The sequence below is a fragment of the Amblyomma mixtum genome, chromosome 2 (genome assembly GCF_055824585.1).
Source record: "Amblyomma mixtum isolate Tamu chromosome 2, ASM5582458v1, whole genome shotgun sequence".
Taxonomy (NCBI): Eukaryota; Metazoa; Arthropoda; class Arachnida; order Ixodida; family Ixodidae; genus Amblyomma; species Amblyomma mixtum.
This window is the reverse complement of record NC_143013.1, coordinates 85032722-85057953: the sequence shown is the minus strand read 5'-3', so window position 1 is coordinate 85057953 and position 25232 is coordinate 85032722. Positions and strand designations below refer to the sequence as shown.

The 25232-nt window shown below is 45.8% G+C and overlaps 1 protein-coding gene across 1 annotated transcript; it reads left to right on the top strand.

The window, feature by feature from the left end:
• The first annotated feature begins 17 nt into the window (after window positions 1–17).
• On the top strand, window positions 18–24470 carry eIF2gamma (eukaryotic translation initiation factor 2 subunit gamma). Its single transcript, XM_089572099.1, has 13 exons — window positions 18–159; window positions 593–656; window positions 778–839; window positions 1531–1596; window positions 3258–3379; window positions 3950–4044; window positions 5202–5360; window positions 12500–12634; window positions 13803–13897; window positions 20073–20217; window positions 22222–22391; window positions 24048–24220; window positions 24332–24470. The coding sequence occupies exons 1-13, from the start codon at window positions 91–93 to the stop codon at window positions 24390–24392; spliced, it is 1416 nt and encodes a 471-aa protein (XP_089428225.1). The 5' UTR covers window positions 18–90; the 3' UTR covers window positions 24393–24470.
• Window positions 24471–25232: the final 762 nt, after the last annotated feature.

Below are 25232 nucleotides of genomic sequence, written 5' to 3'. Positions count from 1 at the left end.
ACTTTCTGTTTAGACATGCACAGTGACGTGCAAGTGACGTGCCTTTTCCACCTTTTCTTCTCGCATTTTTCTGCTACTCTCTCTTCCAAAATGGCGGGCGGCGAGTGTGCAAGACCTCAGGGGCAACCACATTTAATGAAACAGGACCTCGATAAATTAGTAAGTGGAAGCTCTATAGCTCAGGAATCGTGAGCTTACATCTCCGCCTTCAATTGTCAGGTGTAATTGTCTGTCCTTAGTTCCGCGATTAAGGCGCACGTGTCAACTGCATGTTGCCGGCTTGCCAAATGTGTCATCTGCAAACCGGCGTTTTCCGTGATCATATGCTTTCATTCTCTGTCTCACATGTTTCTAGTCTACAAAGACTTAATATCTGTGCTATTGTATTAAACTGAGCTTTACTCAAGCACACCTTTATGGCCTAACTTAAACCAGTTTTGATGGTTGAGTGCGAGTGCCCTGACCTGCGTCTCTCTTGATGCCCGGCATTTGGGTCACGAATCATCTAACATATTAGAACTGAAGCGGTTGTTGGGCCCTTTTGGATCACTCTTTCTAATATCCATTTCCTACATCCGCCACTCTTTTTCAGGATATCAACAAGTTGACGCCGTTCACGCCCGAAGTTATCAGCAGACAGGCAACTATCAACATCGGTAAGTACGGTGCGCTGTTGGAATAATTGAGTGGCAACCTGCGTGGTTTTTGTGCTTAATATTGATTGAGCAGGTAACTTGAGAAGGGCCGCTTCTTCACACACGAAAAATTTTGTTGCAGGAACTATTGGCCATGTAGCTCACGGTAAATCGACTGTGGTGAAAGCGATTTCTGGTGTACAGGTAAGAGATGTAACCAGTTTGCCGCGTAGAGGTCCGATTTTTTGCTGGTGGTTGTGGTAAACGTTTAGTGGACGGTAGTATAGGAAGCATCGTTGTTACCAACTGCGTCCTCTGTGGATGAGAAGAGCATAGACTAGTTCTACCCGCGCCTTTCACGCTCTGACTGCTTTATGATTTTTGGCAGTAGGCGAATTTTAATAAGGCATGAAGAATGCTTCTTGTAAGTTTTGCTGTAAATACGGGGACAATACAGAATTTATGGATGGTTGCACAGTAGTGTTATAATTCAGAGGGGGGGTCTCAAACCTTTCGCCTATATTAACATGGGGTCTGAGCCCCCTCCCCCCTTCCCCGCGCTAGAGTGTAGGTACTGCATAAATCTGAAACAGGCAACCATTTCTTGTCAGTGGTGATTGGAGCATTTCTTGTTTCAGGTCTAAATTGAGCAAAAAAAAAAACACCTTTAAAAATGATTTCTCCCCATTGTATAAAACGATGTGTAAAACAGGCTGCCAACCACTTTCCCTCTCTCCCTCTATTTCCCTCTCCATCTGTGCTCAAGTCACTAGAGACCCCTCTTATATGGTGCCATACTTTAATCACTGCATTAGTCCAAGCAAAGTTTAAAGAGCATGTTATGAGGTTCGCATGTTTCCCTTTGTTTAAAATTCTTTCCTTCATTCTCGTGCAGACTGTCCGATTCAAGAATGAATTGGAACGTAACATCACAATCAAGCTTGGTTATGCTAATGCCAAGGTAAGTTGTGTGCTATCTTCTGCCTCATATTTAGTATCTTCCTCACTGTCTCACTCTGTCACTGGAAGTAGTTTGTAGGGCAGTGACAATCACTGTGGCACTAATTTTTCACCAGTCTGTAAACTTGGTTAAGGACAGCAAATACATGCACAGAGTGCTCGGTGTATATGTCCTCCCATCTCTGTCCTCGCTCAGTTTGAAAATGAATGAAATGCACCAACTAGCCCTCCAGTAAACACCTGAATATATTTCTGGCAAACTTAAATGACTTAATTAGCATCAGGGGGCTCAGTGATAAGCAGAATAAGATTGAAAGTAAAAAAAAAAAAGGTAGGTACAAAAATAAATAGAGCCACTATAATTTCATAGGATAGGTCCATCCTGATTCAAAGGAAATGCCATAGTATCTGTCTATCTATAACTATTCATGCATTGTTTATTAGTGTCCACACACCGGTAGCATGGCAAATACTGAGACCTTCTAGCTCTTGTTGCAAAAAAAAAGTGTGTCGAAATATCTCCTGTTACAATATTGATGCTCCTGTAGTGCTGTGTCTTGGAATGTTTACCGTGTGCACACTTGCAGTTGACAAATTTAACCACCACTGTCACAACAGTTTGTGATAGTGGGACATAATGCTTGTTTTATATGTGGCCTGCTGTAATTATGCTTCCAAAAGCTTCGGTTTCGTGTGTAAACAGGGCACAGCTGTTTATTTAGTAATGTACTTGTGTTCCAGAGTGGTACTGTGGGCCATGAGACATGTCATAGTAGAGGGGTTCGGATCAGTTTTGACCACCTGGTTCTTTGAAACGCATATAAGTCTCGGTACACAAGTGTTATTACATTTTGCTTATGACCACCTACATCAAAAAGCATCTGTGTTCATTGGTGCCATTTATTATTTTTTAAAAATCCTCTTTCTTTATTTTCGTAATTTCACTTGAATTGTTTTTCTGTGTGCTTCAAAGCAAGGAAGTGAGGTTTCTAATGGCCTCTCACTATTGCACTTTATGACCTTGCTATACGCAACTTGATAACTTGTGTGGTTGTTGTCTTTTTTTGTGCTGCCACCCCCCGTATATTTTTTGTGTAATTTGATCCTGTGGTTGTGAGCAAGCTTAGAAGCTCTCTGGTCAGGACATGATGCAATGGCTTTTAGTGCTCTACATAGGCTCACTTTTGTCCCTTTTCCTGTCTGCTAATGGTGTCATACATAACTACTTTGTCTGTCCTATGTACTTTCAAACTACAAATTAAACTTGAGACATTCAAGCACAAGCACAAAAGCACCAAAATAATGAGTAGCAGATAGGAGATACAAATGCGGTCCACTATTGCATTCGTAAGGTGGTCATCACACTCTAGAACAGGTAATTAATAATACAGATATAAGATTTTATTCGTTTGTGGTATTGTTGTTTTGCTGTTCGCATTTCAACCAACTGTTTCATTTGGTGCTATTGCAGCATTCTTTAGTTTAGTGCACTGTGTGTGTTTAAGCTTTCTTAGCTTCAGATGCCTCTTAGAGAAGTGCTCTTGACCGCTCACTCTGCTTTGTTGTATTTTGCTAACGTATGCATTCGATAGTCACGTGAGGCCTGGCACCTGTTTAACCCTGTAATAGTAAGAAAACATCATGTCTCTGCCTGTTATGCAGATCTACAAATGCGACGACGAGAAGTGCATTCGTCCAGCATGCTATCGGTCGGCCGGCAGCAGCAAAGAAGACGACTTTCCTTGCGACCGACTTGGCTGCAACGGTCGGTTCAGGTTGTTGAGGTACGTTTTTCGAGTTGCTTGGGGCACGCTACTTAGTGGTGTTTGCACAAAACAGGCCAACAGCCATGAGGAACAACAAAAGTGCAGGGGACATTTTTTTTTTTTTAATGTGCACATAGTAATCTTTCTGCACGCATATTCTTGAGTATCTGCAGGATATAAATGCTACATCAAAGGATTATTGTAATACATATGTGTTTTGCTATTTGGTAAATGGCCGCGCTTTCACAGAGCTGCAGTTTAAAAGCCTATTATAAACAAAATTTCACCAAAAGTTCAAATTGGCATTTGTGTTAGTTTATTTCTTTTTGTCGTGTATTTCAATCAGTCAGCAGGCATTGTGCATTATATATGCATTGCATATAACAACTGTTCATTACAAGCATAATTACCATTGCAGCATGACTGGCAGCTGTGTGTCGTCAATGAAGTCTTGTTAGTCGCTTCTTTGTTTTTTCATTTTTACTTGTTAATGTGTGAGTGCCTTTGATGAATAAGAATAGCCTTTTAAAACTGCTTTCTTTCTTGAACTGTTCGTATGTTGATTTCAACCCCTTTTGCTGTTTGCAGGCATGTCTCCTTTGTTGACTGTCCTGGCCACGACATTTTGATGGCCACCATGTTGAACGGTGCAGCTGTCATGGATGCCGCCTTGCTTCTGATTGGTTGGTTCCTTGATTCCCACTATGCCTGTTCAGATAACTTGTCCCTTTCAAAGGCTACTGTCTACAGACATGATAGTGAAGTTATGTCTAGAAATGCTTTTCAAGGAAGTGTGCTCTTTCTTCAAGCTTACATTTCACTTTGCTTAATTCATTGTTCGAAGATTTTAAGTTCTGTAATTTATGTGAAAGTACTGCAAATGTACACACAAAATGAGTGAGAACTTGTGTTGTGTTGTGGAAAAAAAAAAATTGCTATTCAATTCATACATGTTGCTGAAATTCTTTGTTCAGGGTGAGGACGCTTTGCCTTCACGAGTTTGCCCTTAATCTGCCTGATTGAAACAAGAATATAGCTGGCTGTCAGCGGAGTTCGGAAAAGGAGTGCTGTTTATAATACTGTATAGGATATACTGTAAAGGCTTTTCTCTGTAGAACACAATCTACGTAAGCAATGCACTTAATTCATGATGTGAACAGCGCGAACTACAAGGGACAAGAAAAGAAGGGACACAGGACGAGCGCTGACTCGCAACTAAAAGGTTTATTCGCTGAAACCTTCTTATATAAAGAAACAATCAAAGGGAAGAAACAACACACAAAAAAACAACTAAAAACCATGAAATGCAACATTCGTCAGGTGCTCCCGAGAAAATTCATCTCCCTATTGCAAAGGAAAACAGATGGTTTGCTGACGCAATTCAGTTGATCCCCTGCGATATGAAAAGCCTCGACAACTTCTTGTGTCGTCTGATCACCTGAATTGGGATCAACTGAATTGCGTCAGCAAACCATCTGTTTTCCTTTGCGATAGGGAGATGAATTTTCTCGGGAGCACCTGACGAATGTTGCATTTCATGGTTTTTAGTTGTTTTTTTGTGTGTTGTTTCTTCCCTTTGATTGTTTCTTCATATAAGAAGGTTTCAGTGAATAAACCTTTTAGTTGCGAGTCAGCGCTCGTCCTGTGTCCCTTCTTTTCTTGTCCCTTGTAGTTCGCGCTGTTCACATCATGAATATCTACCAACTCGCCCAACTGAACGTTTTGCTAATGCACTTAATTGTATACATTTGGTTGCAAACTTACCTAGAGCATTGCAAAAGATTGGTCCTAAGAGCAAAAAAATGTGCCCTTTTTTTTAACCCCTTGCTTCCTTTGACAGCTGGCAATGAGTCGTGCCCTCAGCCGCAGACTTCAGAGCATTTGGCGGCCATTGAAATCATGAAGCTGAAGCACATCTTGATCCTGCAGAATAAGATTGACCTTGTGAAGGAGTCACAGGCCAAGGAGCAGTACCAGCAGATCCTCAAGTTTGTGCAGGGTGTGTACAGTATATCTCTGTGTCTACATCTCTCTCTCTCTCACTTGTAGGCACCCAGCAAAACCATGCAGGGTTGCATCACTCAAGCTAATGTAGACAGAGAAACTTTCCCTCTGGTTTATTGGTTTTCATACAGCAGTACTGTATTTACTCGCATAATAGGCGCACCTCTAGCTTGGTCGCGAAAAATCAGATTTTTTTATTTCCGCGCGTAATAGGCGCACCCCGAACTTTCCACTCTGATCAATACTGTATTTACACGATTGCAAGCCGACGCCTCGCCCCTCCCCCCCGCCCCCCAATTATTATTTTAACAAAGTTTTTGCTGAACTGACTACTAGTCCTGACTAGTGCTGCTGCGGACCCACAGCACGTACAACAACGTCGCGTAGAACCACCGCACAGTTTTCAGGGATGCTCACTTTAAACGTCTGTTTGGAAAGCTTCATCTCCAGCTGGAAACGTTCCCGACTTAGGCCCGCAAAAACCTAGGCTCTTGGAGTCGCGTACGAAAATTTAGGCACGCCGCAGTCGCAACTGCCGCACTTCTGGGCCACGTCGAATTTCCAGCTTGCCGCGTTCGAGAGCAAACTCCCAGCCGTGTAGCTGTTAAGGTGCTTGCCCGTCAAGCTAAAACAGCAACGCTCGGAGGCAAAGCCACAACCACGATGAACTAACGCGCTATCACAGATCCCGGCACTTGACAACAACAAAAAAACTGGAGCTGGTGATGCTGATGGCGATATGGATAGCGAAAGCTCGCAGTGGAGGAGAACGTTGATGATGATGATGAGCTTGGCCTCGGGTGCCCTCCATGGGTGGCGTCTGGAAGCTCCTGTGCGCGTGTGTGGCTCCGTGATCAAGCGCCCGTTGCGCGGAGTCGTAGCTGATCGTGGAGACCTCGACGTGTGCATTTCGAAGGCTATTCCCGCATGGGTCGTGGAAAGTTTCCGTGGGGCCCTTACACAGATTCTTTTTTTTAATTTTCTTCGGGAAAACAGGGTGTGGCCCATACACGAGTGCGTTTATGCGGTATGTTCAATTTTGCGAGTCGAAAAATTTCCGGAAATTTTACCCCTCGTAATAGGCGCACCCCGAACTTTGAGCCGGATTTTCTGGAAAAAAAGTGCGCCTGTTATGCGAGTAAATACGGTACGTGGACCTTTCACGGTTATTAAAAGGTGGATATTTTCGAAGGTCTCGCTTTCAGTGAAATTCTATTTCTTGGCTGGATGGCAGCTTAAATATGCCTATTCAGGGGCTTGTTTATTTTTAGAGAAATTTTTCAACATTCTAGTGAAAGTGCATTGTAACAGTGCGTAAATAGCGAAGAGAACCAGTGCAGTGTTTCCCGCACCCATCTCTCTCCTTTTGAGCATACCCATGCTACTAACCTCATTTGTGGTCTCAGTTAGTTACATAACTTGTTCCTTGTCATAATACCAATAGCCTTACCCAACCCTCCATAGCCCCTCAGTCACCTACATCAGTATGCAACAGATCCCCAATAATTTCGCAGTTTGTTTTGTCTTCAAAGCCATTAAAAGAACACATTTATGAGTGAGCATTCGAATTTATTGTGTAGGTGCTTGTCACAGGCGGGAGGGAGTATTGTAAAACCAAAGGAAAACTCTTGGCTTATGTTTGAAGGGTGGTTGTTAGCTATGAAGGGGTCGATACGATCATGTGCGAGTCAAATGCGGCCCTTTGCATTGCGCTGAAAATAAACGTCAATATTGTCATTAGTGTTCAGTGCAACTGTTAATTTCTGCCTGAACTGGTCATTGTCACTAGATGTGATGTCACTGCTCTGAAAAAGCTTTCTTTTATGTGGGTGTTTCCAGTGGACCATAACCATAATCAATGTTCTGAACAATTCAAACTTTCCTCAGGTTTTTTTTTTGCTACGCTAGGCTAGTTGTTGCAGGATAAATGTGGTTACAATCAGAATTATATTTCAGTATGTGGACAGTGTGGTGTCTGGTTCAGACCAGACGCATGACACGGGACCACGCAAGCGCAGTATGCAGAAACACTCTCCTTTATTCGTCACAGTCAAGCCACTTATATAGGAAATCATATTGAATGACGATGGCGATATGTACACTGAAAGAAACGAAACTGAAACAAGAAAGGATACAACATCGCCTCCCGCTTGAAAATACAACATAGTAATTTACAACAACCAAAATAACACGAACTAAACACTTATTGTTCAGGTAAAGAAAACCCAAATCTTTCTACAGGTCGGCGTACCCTAGTGCTTCGACGCAAAGGTTGCTCCACCGAATCCTCTAAAGGAGCAACCACTTCTTCGTTAACTTCAGCACTTGTTTCCGGCAATCGCAACAATTCACCCTGTTCAGCGCCTGCGCGGCTTTCAGGCCCAGCGGTACCCGAGTAGTGATGAGGCAATTCCCATGCCCATTGTTCTATTGTCTGCGATTGATTGCAGGGAACCCGAACTAGTTTAGACGCGTTCCAGCAATGACCGTCGCTCATCAAAAAGCTATTTTTGCCTTTTCTGCCGACAATCTTGAAAGGTCCCATGTAATTTACCGACGCTTTTCCACCGCCTGCTGGCTTGCGTACATGAACGAAGTCCCCTACTCTAAAGGCTGGTCTTTTCGCACCTCGCCTCCTGTCCGTATACTGTTTTGCATACATCTGCTTCGCCTTAACCCTAGCAGGAACATTCGAACCGGCATGGACACCCTCTCTTGTCGGCAAACCCACTGTATTGAGTCTTGTCCTTGGCTGACGCCCGTGGAGCAACTTAGCTGGTGACACACCCGTTGTCGTATGCGGCGTGGACCTATATATGCCGAGATAGTCAACCACAGCAGCCTGGAGGGGCCGTTGTTCCAATCGGGCAACCTGCATGAAATCTTTCAATCGCGCCGTTTCCCTGTGGATAGTACAGAGAAGAACAACGATGCGCAATACCCCTCTCTCTCAAGAATGTTTCAAACATTTGCGATCTACACTGAGGCCCATTATCTGTGACAATTTCTTCCGGATAGCCTTCTCGGCTGAACACAGTCTGCAAAAAATCGACCACACTCTGTGACGTTACGGTAGATGAAAAGGCAACCTCAGGCCACTTGGAATGATAATCGATCAGCGATATCATGTACCTACAGTTTGAAGGGGCCCAGTCAATCGGTCCCACTATATCCATTGCTAGCGTCTGCCATGGTAGCGCTGTAAACGTCACCGGCTGCAGCGGTGCAAACGACGGTTTAGCGGACTTGTCCGCGGCCTGGCAGATATGACAAAAATGAATTGCTTCTTCTACCTGTTTATTCAAACGCAGCCACCAGTAAAGATCACGTAGTCTCTGCTTCGTCCTCACAATTCCTGGGTGACCTTCGTGCGCAAAACCAACCAGGAGCGAGGTTAATTCACTCGGAACAACTACCTGCTCGCCGCGCATCAAAAGGCCATCAACGAAAGAAAGCTCTTCCCGCGTGTTAAAGTACGGCATTACTTCTGCTGGCAAAGCTTTTCTAGGCGCCCAACCATGTACCATGTGCACAACAACCTGTTGCAGTGTGCTGTCTGCAGCAGTGGCCACCTGCAGCCGTTCCTTTGTTAGGCACTCTGATACAACGGACACAATTTCTTCCTGCATCGTCTGCTGCGAATCACAGTCAAGAGGTAGGCGTGAAAGCGCATCGGCCACGACATTTTGCGATCCCTTTTGGTACTCTACGTCGAAGTTATAGTACAAAAGTCGAGCTGACCATCTGGATATACGCAAAGGTCGGCGTCCTGTACCGGCAGCTGAAAGTAACGTCACCAGTGCCTGGTGCTCCGTACGTAACAAAAATTTTCTACCCCACAAGTAGACGTGCCAGCGCTCGCACGCGAAGAGACAAGCAAGGGCCTCCCGTTCCCCAGCGGAGTACTTCCGCTCAGCAGGAGTCAGGGCACGTGATGCGAAGGCCACCGTGCGTACGCTGTCACCATCGCGTTGCTGAAGAACGGCTCCCAGACCCTTATCAGAAGCATCTGTCGTAACAATTACATCAAGGTCTGGGTTAAACATTTGTATGACTGGGCTTGAAGACAAAGCTGTCTTAACAAGCTGGAAGCTACGCTCAGCCGCATCATCCCACGTGAACTGTTGACCAGACCGCAGGAGCCTTCTAAGCGGCTCGACGAGATCAGCAAATCGCGGTACAAACCGAGCATAGTAACCAGCGAGACCCAAAAATGACCTCAAAGTGGCAACATCGTGAGGAGCAGGCACTTTGACAATAGCGTCAACCTTAGACTGCAATGGTGTGAGCCCTTTTGAGCTCACCGTATGCCCTAAAAAGGATAGTTCTGAAACAGCAAATGTGCATTTCTGGTTGAGCTTCAAACCTGAATCACCAATGCGTTTTAGCACCTGGTGTAGATTCTTGTGGTGCTCCTCACGTGTCTTGCCCCACACAATCACATCATCAATGTAACAAAGTACGCCTTTACAATCTTTCAAAATATGCTGCATCATTCTCTGAAAGGCTGAAGGGGCAGATGCAAGGCCAAAACACACTCTCTTAAAACGAAACAATCCTTCGTGTGTGATAAAGGTGGTTAGTCCCCGACTTTCCGGAGTCAGTTCTAGCTGGTGGTATGCCGACGCTAAGTCGAGCTTTGAGAAGCACGTTCCTCCAGCTAGTTCATGAAGTAATTCCTCTGTATGCGGAAGAGGAAAAGCATCGGCAATTACTGCCTTGTTCACTTCACGTAGGTCCACACACAACCTAATTGAACCGTCCTTCTTCCTCACGACAACGATCGGTGAAATCCACTCCGATGCGTCGACAGGTTCAATTATATCTTCGGCCAGCAGGCGTTGTATCTCTACCGATACCTGTTGCCGTAGCGTGAGCGGCAGGCGTCGGAGTTTCGCAACGACTGGTTTCACAGATGAACGACAGTTAACATGGTGAACAAAGCCTTTCACATGCCCTAACTGTTCCGTGAACAAGTGCGCAAACTGGTGCGTAAATTCTGAAGGCAGTGAATCAGGGCATGTCACCTGGCAGCAATTCAAGGTTGAGCCGTTGATAGTGATTCCCAGGCTCCGAACGGCATCAAGCCCCAGCAGCGAAGTGCCCTTGGTTGTGACATGAAAAAGCACACTGGCTCTGTTTCCCTTGTAAGATACGTCAGCAAGAAAGCAACCGCTTAACTTGATTTGTTCTCCGGAATAGTTGCACAAATTGGCAGTCGGCGGTCGTAATGAGTACGTGTCGGCTAGATATTTGTGGTAGTGCTCTTCACCGAGCAAAGAAACCGTAGCGCCTGTGTCTACAATCAACGACAATCTTATCTTCCCGATAGAAACGTTGGCTCGAATATCCTTCGCCGACGCATTACGGTCACCGATTTGAAGTACCGTGACGGCGTTGGCCTTCTCGGGCTTTCGAACGGCATATTTCTTTTTCTTCGATTTGCACATGCTTGAAAAGTGACCAATTTTTCCACAAGAGTGGCAACGCTTGTTCCTCGCCGGACATGCAGTCGAGTTAGCCATATGCGATGACGAGCCGCACCTGTAGCAACTTCCTTGCTCAGAGTCTGACCTTTTTCGCACATCTTGAATCTTGTTCACAGTGCTATGCGCGAATTCCCCAAGCTCTTGTTTCATTTCATTTCATTTCATTTATTTTACCCTCAGGGCTTTCGCATTACAGAGGGGGGGTTGTTGTGTTTGCTCAATTTGCTTCCCGATGTCAACAGCACGCTGCAATGTAAGCGAAGACCCTTCATAAAGCATGCGTTCACGTGTTGTTCGTGACGAAGTGCCTTCCAATAATTGGTCTCGAATCATGCTATCGGTAGCACTGCCAAAATTGCAAGTAGACGCAAGGTCCCGAAGACTGTTTGTAAATGCTTGAAATGTCTCACCAGGCAATTGTCGTCTTTGGCGAAACCGGCGCCGCTCCACCAAATCATTCGTAGCGCTCGCAAAATGCGTATCCAGTGCAGCAAGCGCGTCCTTGAACTGGTCCGCCTCTTCCTCCTTGTCCCCGGCCTTGGCGTCCGCAGTCACGTCTGCTGCTTGTGCAAGGATGCTGTAGAATATTCGCTGGCCTTCAACCCCGAGCGAGTTTAGCAGAATTGCCTTGCAACGCTTCGGCTTCAGTTCATCGCCGCCAATGGCCTCCAGGAAATTCAGGAATACGCGTTTCCACTGCTGCTAAGGCACAGCCGGGTCACCGGGTGCAGGCAAGAAAGGGGGCGGTGCTGGGAAACACCCGAGTGACATGGCTCCGATACTGATCCTCGCAACATGTGGTGTGAGCAAATTTCACTTATCTGCGTTCTTGCGCTCCTCCGGCGTTCTTGCGCACCTCCGGCGTTCTTGCGCACCTCCGGCGTTCTTGCGCACCTCCGGCGTTTTTGCGCACCTCCGGCGTTCTTGCGCACCTCCGGCGTTCTTGCGCACCTCCGGCGTTCTTGCGCTACTCCTGGCCGCCGATGAGATCGTGGCTGCAACGGCTCCGTGTCGCCTTGCACCGTAGGCGGTTCATCCTCGTCGCCAATATGTGGTGTCTGGTTCAGACCAGACGCATGACACGGGACCACGCAAGCGCAGTATGCAGAAACACTCTCCTTTATTCGTCACAGTCAAGCCACTTATATAGGAAATCATATTGAATGACGATGGCGATATGTACACTGAAAGAAACGAAACTGAAACAAGAAAGGATACAACAGACAGTAATGTGCAAGCTGTATTTATGAAAGATCCTGTGGTTTGAAACTCAACTACAACTTTCTGTAGTTAGTAAAAGCTACGTGTTGAAAGGCAGGGAGCAACAATACAGGTCAAGAAGTGTTCAGAGCTATTACGACATAGTTACTACTTAATCAGCGACGCCGCGGTGGCTCAGTGGTTATGGTGCTCGGCTGCTGACCCGAAAGACGCAGGTTCGATCCCGGCCACGGCGGTTGAATTTCTTTGGAGGAGAAATTCTAGAGGCCCGTGTACTGTGCGATGTCAGTGCACGTCAAAGAACCCCAGGTGGTTGAAATTTCCGGAGCCCTCCACTACGGCGTCTCTCATAGCCTTAGTCGCTTTGGGACGTCAAACCCCATAAATCAATCAAATTAAGGTCACTCTGTTCTCTGGCTTTCAGGTACTGTGGCTGAAGGTGCCCCTGTGGTCCCCATATCGGCCCAGCTGAAGTACAACATCGAAGTTATTTGCGAGTACATTGTGAAGAAGATCCCTATGCCCCTGAGGGATTTTGTATCTGAGCCCCGCCTTATTGGTATGCTGCTTTTTGTTTTTTTTTTCTTTGCTCTTAGTTTGCTTTCGTGCATCCTTTGAGCCTTCGTGCCCATGTGTAGTCGAAAGCGTAAAGTGCCAACAAGGGCTGGCTGAAGTAGCAACGCTATGAGGAACTGTTCGTTGTCCTAATTGGAGGATAGGCACAAGAAAGAAATGCAGCATCATGCTAAACATTCTTGTTAATATTGTGGAAATAACAATGCATGGGATATTTTAAGGCAATTTTTTCTGTGTGCCTCTAGTTTTGTGTATGTTGTGGCTGTGTCTGTGATGAGATGTCTCGCGTGCTGCTATTGGTTTTGAAATACGTAAGCTGTTTAAATGCTGTATGCAAAGTTGCTGCTGAGAAGTGTATTGATGCGCTTCAGTGCGCTTTCTGTGCAAGTTTCTTGAGCTCCTTTGCACTTTTAATGCCAGCGCTTTGCTTTGTTGCATGTGCCATCAGTGCCGGCCCAAAACACGAACAGGAGAAGTTTTCCAGCGAAACAAAAACGTAAAAATACTATTATCTGCTTCAGAAGAAACACATAAAGGGCCTATTAACGCTTCCACGAAGCAGTGTTTGCACTGTCGAAGTGAAAATCAAATGCAGTAATAATCAGTCTGCCTCAAGTAAAAGCTTCTGGCTTTGCTGCTCACATTTCAACTCTCTTGTTCGTGTTTCATTCTATACTGGCAGTCCAATGAAATCCGGCCGCAGTGGTCACATTTCGATGGAGGTGATTTGCTAAGTCCCATGTACTGTGTGATGTCAGTGCAGGTTAAAGAACCTCAGATGGTCGAAATTATCTGGAGCTCTCCACTACGGCGTCCCTCATAGCATGAGTCGCTTTCCAACATTAAACTCCTTACAACCAAACCAGCCAAATATAACTGTGTGTATTGATTTGACCCTGGGAGGTTGGCCGGAAACATAAAAATAGCCATTAGCCATTTCCTGGTTGACTGCAATTTATTTTCTCGTGAAGAGAATTTTTGTTGAATGATGTTGAATGATGTACCATATTGATAATTGCATTCGGTTGCACACAGAACAACCGATGGTAGCATTGTTTATTGCGGGATGTCTTGAAGAAAAAAAGGTTGTAATGTTGCTTACGTATGTCTTGTTTTTCTTTTCTTTTCTTGTGCATTGTTATTGTGGACAGTTATCAGATCATTCGACGTCAATAAGCCTGGCTGCGAAGTTGACGACCTCAAAGGGGGTGTTGCCGGTGGCTCCATCCTGAGAGGAGTCTTGAAGGTAAGCATCCTTGGGAAATGTTTGACAAGCAGCGTGACCTTAGGTTTTGCTTGATGTTGAGCTATCCTTATCTGGTTGTCTTTTCGTACTGAAATCCCAAGGTGCTGGGTCATTAGAACGGCACGTGTGCACGGGCTCTTTGGAAGCTCCTTGAACTTGTGTGGCTGTTTGTAGTGAGGCTGTTACTGTGGAGCGTTGTGTTTGCGGCAATATAAGTAAGGCCTGTAGTTTCCTGTTATTCCGTGAAAAATCTCGCATTTAAGTATTTTTCATGCAGTGGTGTATTAGCAGCCACATTCTCTCCTTTGATGCTGCTGTTGTTATAGGCATGAACGGGAATGCTAGTATGATGGCAAAATACCTATTTTACCCATTTGCATGAATACAACATGAAGGGGGAGTTTGAGGACAGTGGAGAATTTCAAATGAAATACAGTCTAGCCCGGTTATAACGAAGTCGGCGGGAATCGGAAATCACTTCGCTATATCCGCTATTTTGTACTATGCGGATTACGAAAAAAAATGCAAACATCGGCATACCGATGGCGTCACGCGCGATCTCAGTAGCATTCGCCGTGCTCCCAACCTGGAACAGTGCGACACTGCGCTCAGTTGTCCGTTCACCAGCTAGATCAAGTCGAATAACTCTGTCCTTATAAACAGCATACAACGATCCGCGATAACGATAAAAATGAGCCACGCTTCCAACATGCACAGTGCCGCCGCGCTTTCTCCCTGCCTTGCGCACCGCGGCACCGCCATAAAACAAAGCGCGCGCTGCCACACCTCCTGCAGACTGCAGTCCAGCCGTGGCGCCAACTGCCTGGGAGAAATAGAGAACCGCGATTGGCCAAGACGGCCGCTCTCTGCGACGTCATCGAAAAAAAAAAATCGCCTCTGTTCTTTTTTACATTCTTCCCCTGCGCGGCGTGCTCTACCGCTCTACGCCGTGATGCCGTTCAAGGACAGCGCAACACGAGACCGGCGTGCCATGCGATACAGTGAAGCAACCTTTCGCTCCGCAGGAGAGCAGACGACGCCACGAAAGGACGCCATCAGCCGTATTTTGCTCTTATTTTCACGGAAAAAATCGCCTCAAGGACGCAAAAATGTGTTGATTGGCAGATTATTTTTCGGTTGGTATTAAATCTCTTCGTTATATCCGCTGACGCGCTCTTATTTACTTTGTTAAAACCGGACCCAAAATGTACTGAAAATGCAAAAATGGGAATGGGAAATTGAAATCCCTTCGTTATAACTGCTATTTTGCTATAAGTGGCTTCGTTATAAACGGGCTAGACTGTATTTTTACGACTAAGTGAAATCTCAAACTTTTCAGGCCAACCATAAGTAGCCCCCACCACCAAAATAACGCAGACAAGTTGGCTTCTCCTAGTGGCAGAGGCCACTTTGGTTACTTTGAAAAGCTCCAGGGGGGAGGTGGGCGGGAGTTCACACTATTCATTCCTTGGTTCCGAAAATAATACAAAGTTGATCCTGAAGCATTATTTGATGTTTCCGGTGGAGTTTCACAGATTCTTTGTTCTCACATCACGGAATTGAAAATTTTCCGCCACAGAAATTTCGGGACCTTAAAGGGGCCCAGAAACACAATCTTAGTTAACTGTTTTGCCTGTTGATTGCATACAGTTAGTTATAATGGTGCTATTAGCGTCAGTAATACCGCGTACATTCCGTTTTTTTAATATTTTAATGTCCTCCCAAAAACAACTTCATGGCTCTGATGGTGTCGCCACACAGTGGTGGGTTTTTAGCAGCGGATATGACATCACCTGGCGCGAGCTTGATGATTGAACAAGCAGTAAATATACTGCAAATTGTGTGAATAAATAGAGACACATTTTGTCACCTGTCTACGTCTTATATTAGATCAACAAAAACAACTTGTTTGTCTTAGATAAAAGCCCTGCAAAGCAAGTAAAATAAAAATACACCACCAGGGGCGCTCTGGCATGGAAACGACGCTAGAGAGCAGGCAACCATGGAGTACAAACTTACGCGACGTGCTCTGGCAGGCTGTTTTGATTGGTTGCGCCAGGTGCCGTCATTGGGAGAGCGAAATAGGAGTGGGAAGCCCCACCAAAATAGAGTTGAGGGCAGCATTTTGTTTGCTTGTATTTTCAAATTTCTTCACTGAATAACTCCCGTTCCTGTGCATCGATTCCTGTCATTCTTTTTTTAAGTCAGCATCTGTGTGACATAAAGAATCCACCTGAAGTATAGCCGGTATCCCCCCAAGCAGTGTTTCGCAGCCCCTTTAAGGCTGTTTCGCATGCAAGCTACTGAGCAAATTCAGCAGCGGCACGGAGAGGCAAAAAATTTCTAACTTGTTGGAACGTCATCGCTCTGTCCGCTCGCAACAGGCTTCTGCATCACAGTCGCTGAAATCGTGTGCGTTTTCGCTTGCATGTGAAACAGTCTTCAGGTATAAGTTTGTCTGAATAGTTGGCCTGAAAGTTTCTTGAGTCGAAGGAAATTTGCAGGTATTGTTAAGCTACATTATTAAACTGGCTTGGTAGTGCTGCAAAATTGCAAAAGTTCACACCCTTTTGACACTAGTTTAAAATTCACCCTTATATACCGTATTTACCCAATTCCAACGCGCACCTTTTTTCGGGGAAAATACGTCTCAAAATCGCATGCGCGTTGGATTCGAGTGCAAACCGAAACTGCCCCATAGCTGCCCATCGTCATCGCCATTATACGATGTGGGAGCTCACTAACTGCTGGAAACATGGGAGCACGTTTGCTCGTCATTTTCTGCGTCGCAGGAGCCGTTTTCAACCGGTGTGGCGCTTGTCATTGGTCGCGTGCTCAGCGACCACGGACCGCGTTCACGGCGACGGTATCCCGTGCACTGCCGCGGGCGGACGCCTCATCACTGCCGTTGCACGATCAAGATACGCGGGTCGAAGAATATGTTGATGAAACAACGGTTATCGGAAACGCGTCATTTCGGCGGTAAAGTTCCAAAAACGATGAGACTCCTTTCTGTTTTGCGGCCGACTCCCTGACAGAGATTACATCGTCCGCAGGCGGGGCACGCCGCGCCGCTGACGAGGTCGTGCATCATGCCGATCTCACAGATAACAGCGCTCCCGCGCCCGTTTTTACAGTCGAAGATCTTTATCTTTCGCTCAGACGCACTGACGAAGTCATCGATGCTCCGCAAGAAGCATCGCCGTTGCCGCAGTTACGCCTAGCAGCAGACGAACCTCCCATAACCGGAGCTCTCCGCTTGCGCTTGGGGCGTCTTCCTTTATACTGATGCTTTGTCAGGAAATTGCGTGAGCGAAAATCTCGTTTCTCAGTCACATCCATAGCGGAGATAGGAGAAAAACCCGGGCAGAAGCTTTGGTTCACGTCTCGGTGGCGGCAGAACGAAGAAAGAGCGTCTGCGCCCGACCGTGCGGTGGAATGCTCGTAGCCAATGGAACGGCTCCGATCGTACCACGTGATTTGAAGGGCCAGTCGCGACGCTCGACTCGGGCGGGAAACGATCTTTTTTTTCGTATTTTTATCAAGAATGCGCCGCTGCCGAAGTGGCTTCTCGTAGACGATGGGTAGGCCTACTTCCCGCGAATATTCAAGAGCGGGCGACGCCGTGGAGCGAAATGCCGCGTTCCCGAAATTCGGTCAAATTCGCACTTTCGCGAGCCACCGCGAGTGCTTTAATTGTATTTTTTACTAACTTCCCATTGATTATCGGCTTTGATTTTTTTACACATAAAAGAAGAGGCTTGGGGGAATACAAAATGCAAGAAAATACAAAATCGACTTTATCGAAAAAAATCGCGGTTTTTTCACCCGCATCTCCCCTTAAAATATAAAAACGGTTGCAAATTATTTTCATTCGTGGAAGTCACATGCACGTTAGAAGCGGGGCTTGTGGTTTTTTTTTTTTATTATTACCAATATTGGGCGCGCGTTAGAATCGGGGCTTGAAAATTTTTTTTTTTTGGTGCCGTAAATTGGGTGCGCGTTGGAATCGGGGGCGCGTTGGAATTGGGTAAATACGGTAGTTTAGGCTCATCTTGTGTTGCATGCGGTTATTAATTCCAACTTGCCTGTTAGCTTTGTTTAGGGGAAGTAAGCGCTGTGCCTTAACATATAAACACGCAGTTTATTGATGGCTGCAGGATTGGAAAAGTCCTTCACAAGTTAAAATAGTGCCTCTTATATGTCAGCTAGTGAATCACTTTTCCTTTGACGTTTCAGTCAAAATACACATTTCTTGTGCAAATGAGGCGAATTAGTAACCTTTACCTAAGGTGAGGTGGCACTCAGCCTTGTGGCGATCAGCATATGTGGTCATGCATTCAGCATCCCTTGTGTACAGTGGTGATCTATGCACGTTAAACCTGCAGTTCACAGTGTGAGCATGTGAGCAGAGTTGTTTTCTTATGTGTCTAACCGTTTCCATAGTAGGGCTGTTTTCTCGTCCACCACAAGCAAGTGTGGTAGCACAGCACCATGTCAGAAATGCAGTTTACCTCCCAGTGTGAGCCATCTCAACTGCACGCGACTAGAGCAGAGTGGCCCGATATTTCAGGCACTCGGCATCACCCCCCTTCCCCAGTTGTATGAAACGTTGCTCTTAAGACGGTATGAAACAAGTGTTGTTAAAAACAATTGCTTTATGTTACAGCTGTCTGGACTGAAATACAAAGAGTCTAAATACTCTACTTGAACAGTTTTGAATTGGTTTGTACCTAAGACCCGCACAAATTACGGGTATCAAATGCTGAACTTCACTCTCCCACATTTATTAAATAAGAAATCCTTATAAATGTATAGCTAAATAATGCCAACAACTGTTATATGTCTTGTGTGTTTGTACGTTTTTTTTCTCTCTCTGAAAGTGCCCTCGTATTGTTTCTTTCGTGTGTTCTGTTAACGTGAACAAGTGTATCACTGCCAAGCTTCTGTAGGGTGCGCCGGCCTCGTCAAGCCTTGCCACTGGCTTTTTGCCGGTGCACCCAACATCGCCATGATGTTAAATAAATATATTCTGATTCTGATTCTGATCATATGACGTTATTGGCAAGAGTGCAGTGTCAGCTGCAGAGAAAACTGTTTGGAGCTTGGTGTTCATTCACATTGGCCCTAGCAGAAATTTGGAAGCACCATGTAGACATGGATATGCGAGCAGTACTGTTTAGTGGGAAAACAAACATGATTTTCTATATTTTGCTGGCTGGTCTTTCAGCATAGTTATAATGTGCTTTTAAACATTGCATTTGACAGCAGGGGCACATTACGGCTGAGTTCCGGTCTGTTACGATTTAAAGTATGCGGAGGAGAAAGGGAAACATTAGTTTTCGTATATGCTAGCCTCGTGTTTTTAATATTTTACTCTACAAGCAATGGAAGATTCTTGCTATCTGAAAAACTCGATCACAAAGGCTTAGGCATTGGTGCGGGTTGTATTGAGAATGGAGAACCAGCTAGAAAAATGTCACTACAGAAGAAATCTATAGCAGTCTTGCAAAGAGCTCTTGAATCGGGTATCTTCTATGCTTCTACTCTCGTGTGTTTGGGGCGAGTCAGAAGTGGCAGCGACTACTGCGTGGAGCTGTAACTGCACCAGTGGCTGTGTACGTGTGTATATATTAGTGATCGGCTTCTAATGCAGTATGTACGAACATGCCATCAAAAACTGCAGCTTACAGCAACTGACAGCTTGTTCAGGTGAAAAAGCTGCAGCTCCACATGTGTTGCAACTGACTAGAAACTTGCTCGATCACATACGAGCTTAAAGCGACACTAAGAACAAATTGAAGTTGGCCTCTATCAATATATTACGGCATTCTAATTACAAAGAAACTACTTTTACTGTAAAACGGAACTTTCATTAGCAAGAATAGGCCGCAAAATGAAATACAGATGTCTTCGTCATTGGCCAGTTTTGCAAGTATGCTCTGGTGCATCGGCAGTTTGCCTGCAGATGTGTGAGGCTAGACAACACCACCATTCACTTCGAAACAATTATCATGCAGTTCTTTTGATTATTTGAGACCGTAAAAGACAATTATTGGATGGAGTCATCCTGAATGTTCCTTTAAGCTGTTTCTTGTAGCTACAGTGTAGGCTCATTGGGCTAGTTCATGTGCTAACAATGTTTTTTCTCTCTTTATCTCCTGGCAATGACCAGGTTGGCCAGGAGATTGAAGTCCGGCCAGGCATAGTCTCCAAGGATGATGAAGGAAAACTGCTGTGCAAGCCCATTTTCTCCCGCATCCTCTCGCTTTGCACGGAGCAGAACGACCTCATGTATGCGGTGCCCGGCGGTCTCATTGGTGAGTTTATCCTGTTCTGTTTCCTGATTGTGTCTCACGGGCAGACATTTCCAACACTTGTTTGCAGGACTCTGTACTCTGAAGTTTACCGTATTTACTCGCGTAATAGGCGCACTCGCATAATAGGCGCACCCCTAGTTAGGGCGCGAAACATCTGATTTTTTTATTTCCGCGCATAATAGGCGCACCCCGAACTTGGCACTGTGATCAATACTGTATTTACACGATTGCAAGACGACGCCTCGCCACCCCCCGCTTCCCAATCTTTATTTTAACAAAGTTTTTGCTGAACTGACTACTAGTCCCTACTAGTGCTGCTGCGGACCCACAGCAACGACCGACATCGCGTAGAACAGCCGCACACAGTTTTCAGGGATGCTCACTTTAAACGTCTGTTTGGAAAGCTTCATCTCCAGCCGGAGACGTTCCCGACTTAGGCCCGCGAAAACCTCGGCGCTTGGAGTCGCGTACGAAAATTTAGGGACGCCGCAGTCGCAACTGCCGCACTTCTCGGCCACGTCGTATTTTCCGACCTGCCGCACGCTTGCCGCGTTCGAGAGCAAACTCCCAGCCGTGTAGCTGTTAAGGTGCTTGCCCGTCGAGCTAAAACATCAACGCTCCGCGGCAAAGCCATAAACCACGATAACTATCGCGCTACCGCAAATCCCGGCACTTGACAGTAACAACAACAACAACAAAAAAACGAGCTGGAGATGCTGATGGCGATATAGATAGCGAAAGCTCGCGGTGGAGGAAAACGATGATGATGATGATAAGCTTGGCCTTGGGCGGCGTCTGGAAGCTCCTGTGCGCGTGTGTGGCCTCCGCGATCAAGCGCCCGTTGCGCGCAGCCGGAGCCGATCGCGGAGGCCTCGGCGCGTGCATTCCGAAAGTTTCGGTGCGGCCCTTACACGGACCTTTTTTTTTTTTTAACATTTTCTGCGCGAAAACGGGGTGCGGCCTGTACACGAGTGCGTTTACGCGGTGTGTTCAATTTTGCGAGTCGAAAAATTTCCGGAAATTTTACCCCGCGTAATAGGCGCACCCCGAACTTTGAGCCGGATTTTCTGGAAAAAAAGTGCGCCTATTATGCGAGTAAATACGGTATTTATTTATTTTATTTATTTATTTATTGAATACTGCGGACATGCTGTATGTCCAAGCAGGAGAGGGAAATACATTCACGGGAAAAAGCAAAGCAGGTGCGATAGTACCGAACAATATAAATACCACAAAACAAGCAACGCAAAAGTACAATTTTGAAAATGCGGTTACAGTACAGCTACTAAACCAGCAGTGAAAATCAAGAATGATTACAAAGCAATGGAGAGTTCTCTGGTAGAGCATTCCATTGAGAAACTTCTCGGAAAAAAAGAAAAAGAAGAAAGAAGTGTCATTTTTGTGCCCCCCCCTTTCTCCTCTGATTTTTTATTATGTTTCTTTTTTAATTGAATGGTGCTTAGAACTCTTCTGTGTTAGTATAGCACCCCACAAAGTATGGTAGCAGGGATTTGATGTTAGTTGATATCTGTTGAAGCCTGGGTATCAGCCCCGACTGAGACAAGGCCAGCTGAGTCAGCCTAGTTTCCGAACTGTATAATAAGATGCAGTGCTTTGTTGATGTGTGTGCATTGCTTCCAGGAGAAGCAGCTTAAAGATGTGAATAGTGCGGGTGAGAGGTCGGCCTCTGCGCAATAACGTTATGCCTGAGTAGAAGCAATCTTGTCCATAATTGTTGTTGGTGAGACCAGACGGCAGTGATTCTCACATAGTGCCAGATACTGTGTGACACCTATCGCTCCTCTCTCTCTCTTTTTTTCTTTTTAAAGAGGGTAGTGCTGCCTTTTCGATCATAAGGGTACACAGACATTGCCTTCCTCAGCTGACTGCATGAGCGTTTTAAACGACAGCCATGAGAGTTAGGGGCTAGGCTTGGATGAGACGATGCTTAGCGGCGTGCAGGATACCAGAGGGAATGGTTTTCCAGCATGTCCTTCTCTTCAGGTGTGGGCACCAAGATTGACCCAACGCTGTCGCGAGCTGACCGCATGGTGGGCCAGGTTCTGGGAGCTGTGGGGGCCCTGCCGGACATCTACATCGAGTTGGAGATCTCATACTTCCTGCTCAGGCGGCTCCTGGGAGTGCGCACGGAGGGAGACAAGAAGGGTGCCAAGGTGCGACAATGCACACAATCCTGTGCAGTGCTTTAGGAGGGGCATTTCAACTTGCAGTCGTGACATATGTTTCCTTAGTGCTCGTGGCGCTGTTCATGTGCCCTTAGTTGGTGGAGCATGTGTTTGTGATTTCCCGAGTGCCATGCAGCTGCGCATAGCACTCAGCTAATGCGTAATGCCATAAAAATTGAAAACTAAATTTTTGTTTGCCTTAGATGTTTAACTTGAAGTGTTGCTTGACATCGTGTGAGGTCAGCGTGGTGTACACATAAGTAAATAGAATGCGCTATTTCTTTTTAAGTGCAATCACGCCTTCCCTATCTGAAATCAAGGAACATTTTGTGCATGAGAAAGCAAAGTGCTCTAGTGTCCACTACCAACGTGTACTTACCATAGCTGACAATTTTATTTAGGCAACACATAAAAAATGTTAGAAAGTAATGGCATGCTCCGTTTACTTTTGTCCGCACTCGTATGTGTGAGATGTAGTCGTCCTGATTTCGATAGCGTCGGTGAGTGTCGCGAGGTCAGCATGGTGTAATGGCATCAAAATCAAAACAGCCAACCAGTGCCACTGCTAGATAGCGCTTCCCATCTCTGGAAGCCTGGTCGTGATAGCACTGCATAATAAAGAAACCAGAGCTGCAGGTTTCGGCTAAAGGTTGTCTGGATCCTCGTATAATATTAGATAGAATTTGACTTGCTAAAATCTGGGGAAAAAATCTTATTGTACTGGGGTTTTTATGGTATGCACAGAAAGTTTTTCATTTGCTAGCTTAGTGCCATCTGCTGTTATGGGATAAATTTGCATACTTACTTTATATATGGCTCTGGTAGATTTTGTATTTGCATTTCCCTGTGGATCGAATGGCTCTGGTAGATTTTGTATTTGCATTTCCCTGTGGATCGACTGTCTTTTGCATAGAAGATTAGGGTTCAACTCCATGGCCTACATTTTCTCATAGCATGACTGTGAAAGCCTCAGCCCCAAACATATCTTTAAGTATTAATGTAAAGTTCAGTTGAACTTCAATGAAATAACTCCTCAAGCCTGCAGAGCATTTTACGCTTGAGATGACCATTTTATTTGTGTGCAAGCCTGAAGGTAATTATTACTTTGGGAATAATTATTTATTAGCATCCCTCCTTCTGTATAAAGGAAAGCTATACAGCTCTCACAGAAACTTCAAAGTTGAAGAAATTGTCCTGATCTGAGGATCAAACCCGGGCCCACTGTCTGTCCAGTACAGTTGCTTTACCAACTAAGCAAACTAGGATGTCTGGCTGATGATAGGGTGAAAGTGAATTGATCGCCAGCTTGAAGTGGGTGTTTCCAGTGTTTTAGGGGAATCACAAAGGTGGAGTAGATTTCTAATGAGGGACCCAAGCCAGCCATACAGGTGTGCAGCAAAGCTTACTCCTCTCACAGAAACTTCGTAGTTGAAGAAAAATTTGGCTTATTCCAGTTTTATCCCTGAACCGCCTGGGTTCGATGGTTGCACGTGGGTGGATGTTAATGAATAATTGCTTCCTTGTTATTTACTTCACATTAGGGGATTCCCCTACACCATTGGCCTATTACTTTGGGTGCGCTTATTTGTGAATTTTGTGCATTTTTTGTGCTCTTCTGACCATGGAAGCCTGTTGTGCCTGCAGGTGCAAAAGCTATCGAAGAACGAGGTGTTGATGGTGAACATTGGTTCACTGTCCACGGGAGGCCGTGTCCTGGCTGTCAAGGCTGACTTGGCAAAAATCAGCCTTACCAGCCCTGTGTGCACAGAGATTGGCGAAAAGATTGCCCTGAGTCGACGTGTGGAGAAGCACTGGAGGTGAGGGAGAGAGTGTTATTACATGCCCAACAAAGAACCATTCTTTAAAAGGGTCATTTTCAACTTGTAACACTGTACACCCTTAGTGAGACGCTTGTGTTTCATTTTCAGGTTGATTGGCTGGGGTCAGATCCGACGAGGCATCACTGTGAAGCCAACTTCGCAAGAGTGAGGTCTAACAATCGGAGTGGCGCTTCACTATCAGTCGTATTATTTTCTTTGTTCACTAATAAATTGAAACGCCCATGTTGCTGTTGTATTCAGAGAAAGATTACTTATGCACTCTAAAACAGAAAGGTGTAAACAGGGAGTAAGCTGTCCTCTAGCATACAGCCTAAAAAAGAGTGCCCTAGAGGATGGCTTATTCCCTTTTTACTCCCATATAAGGTCTGTTGAATTCAGAGCTGGTACTCTGCACCAATTCTGAAAAAGTTCCGTTGGTGCCGGCGCGGTGCAATTCCAGTTTTTTGGTGCAGGTGCAGCGCGTCAGCAGCGCCACAAATCACTGGTGCGGAGATTTTCAATCGAGCGTGTGCACGCACAGGCCTCATCGTCTGCTATCCGGTTCTCGTGCAGACGCGATCACGGTCCGTCGTGGTGTGTTGAGTTGCGGTGCGTCACGTCTGTTTTTCGTGCCTCGTGGAGTCATGGAGGACGACATCGCCGAATCCATTATAATGGAATTTTTGGAGTCGTCCGACAGCGAAGATGAGGAAGCCGACGCGGTGCTTTCTTTTGCAGCAACGCTGTTACATCAGACGGACCGCAACAGAATCGCCAACTACTACGAAAGCGTAGTAGCTAGGTATTTCAGCTTCGAATTCAAGAGGCGTCGCAGAATGGCGCCGGATCCGTCGACCACAGGGAAAATTTCCTTTAGCTGGCCATTGATGTTAACAAACATTTCGTCGGCTGCACGCGTCGTCTGCTTACGCCATCAAACACGTGCACCACTATCCTGCACCTCCGTCTCTGAGGGTGCCGCGGTTCTTTGCACAGAAGCGGCACCACG

Bases quoted from the DNA above. Each gene is read 5' to 3' on its own strand.
- eIF2gamma (XM_089572099.1), top strand. From the start codon at position 91: ATGGCGGGCGGCGAGTGTGCAAGACCTCAGGGGCAACCACATTTAATG. The intron at 13,898-20,072 runs GTAAGCATCCTT...GGCAATGACCAG, and splicing joins TCCTGAGAGGAGTCTTGAAG to GTTGGCCAGGAGATTGAAGT. The intron at 20,218-22,221 runs GTGAGTTTATCC...CCTTCTCTTCAG, and splicing joins GGTGCCCGGCGGTCTCATTG to GTGTGGGCACCAAGATTGAC.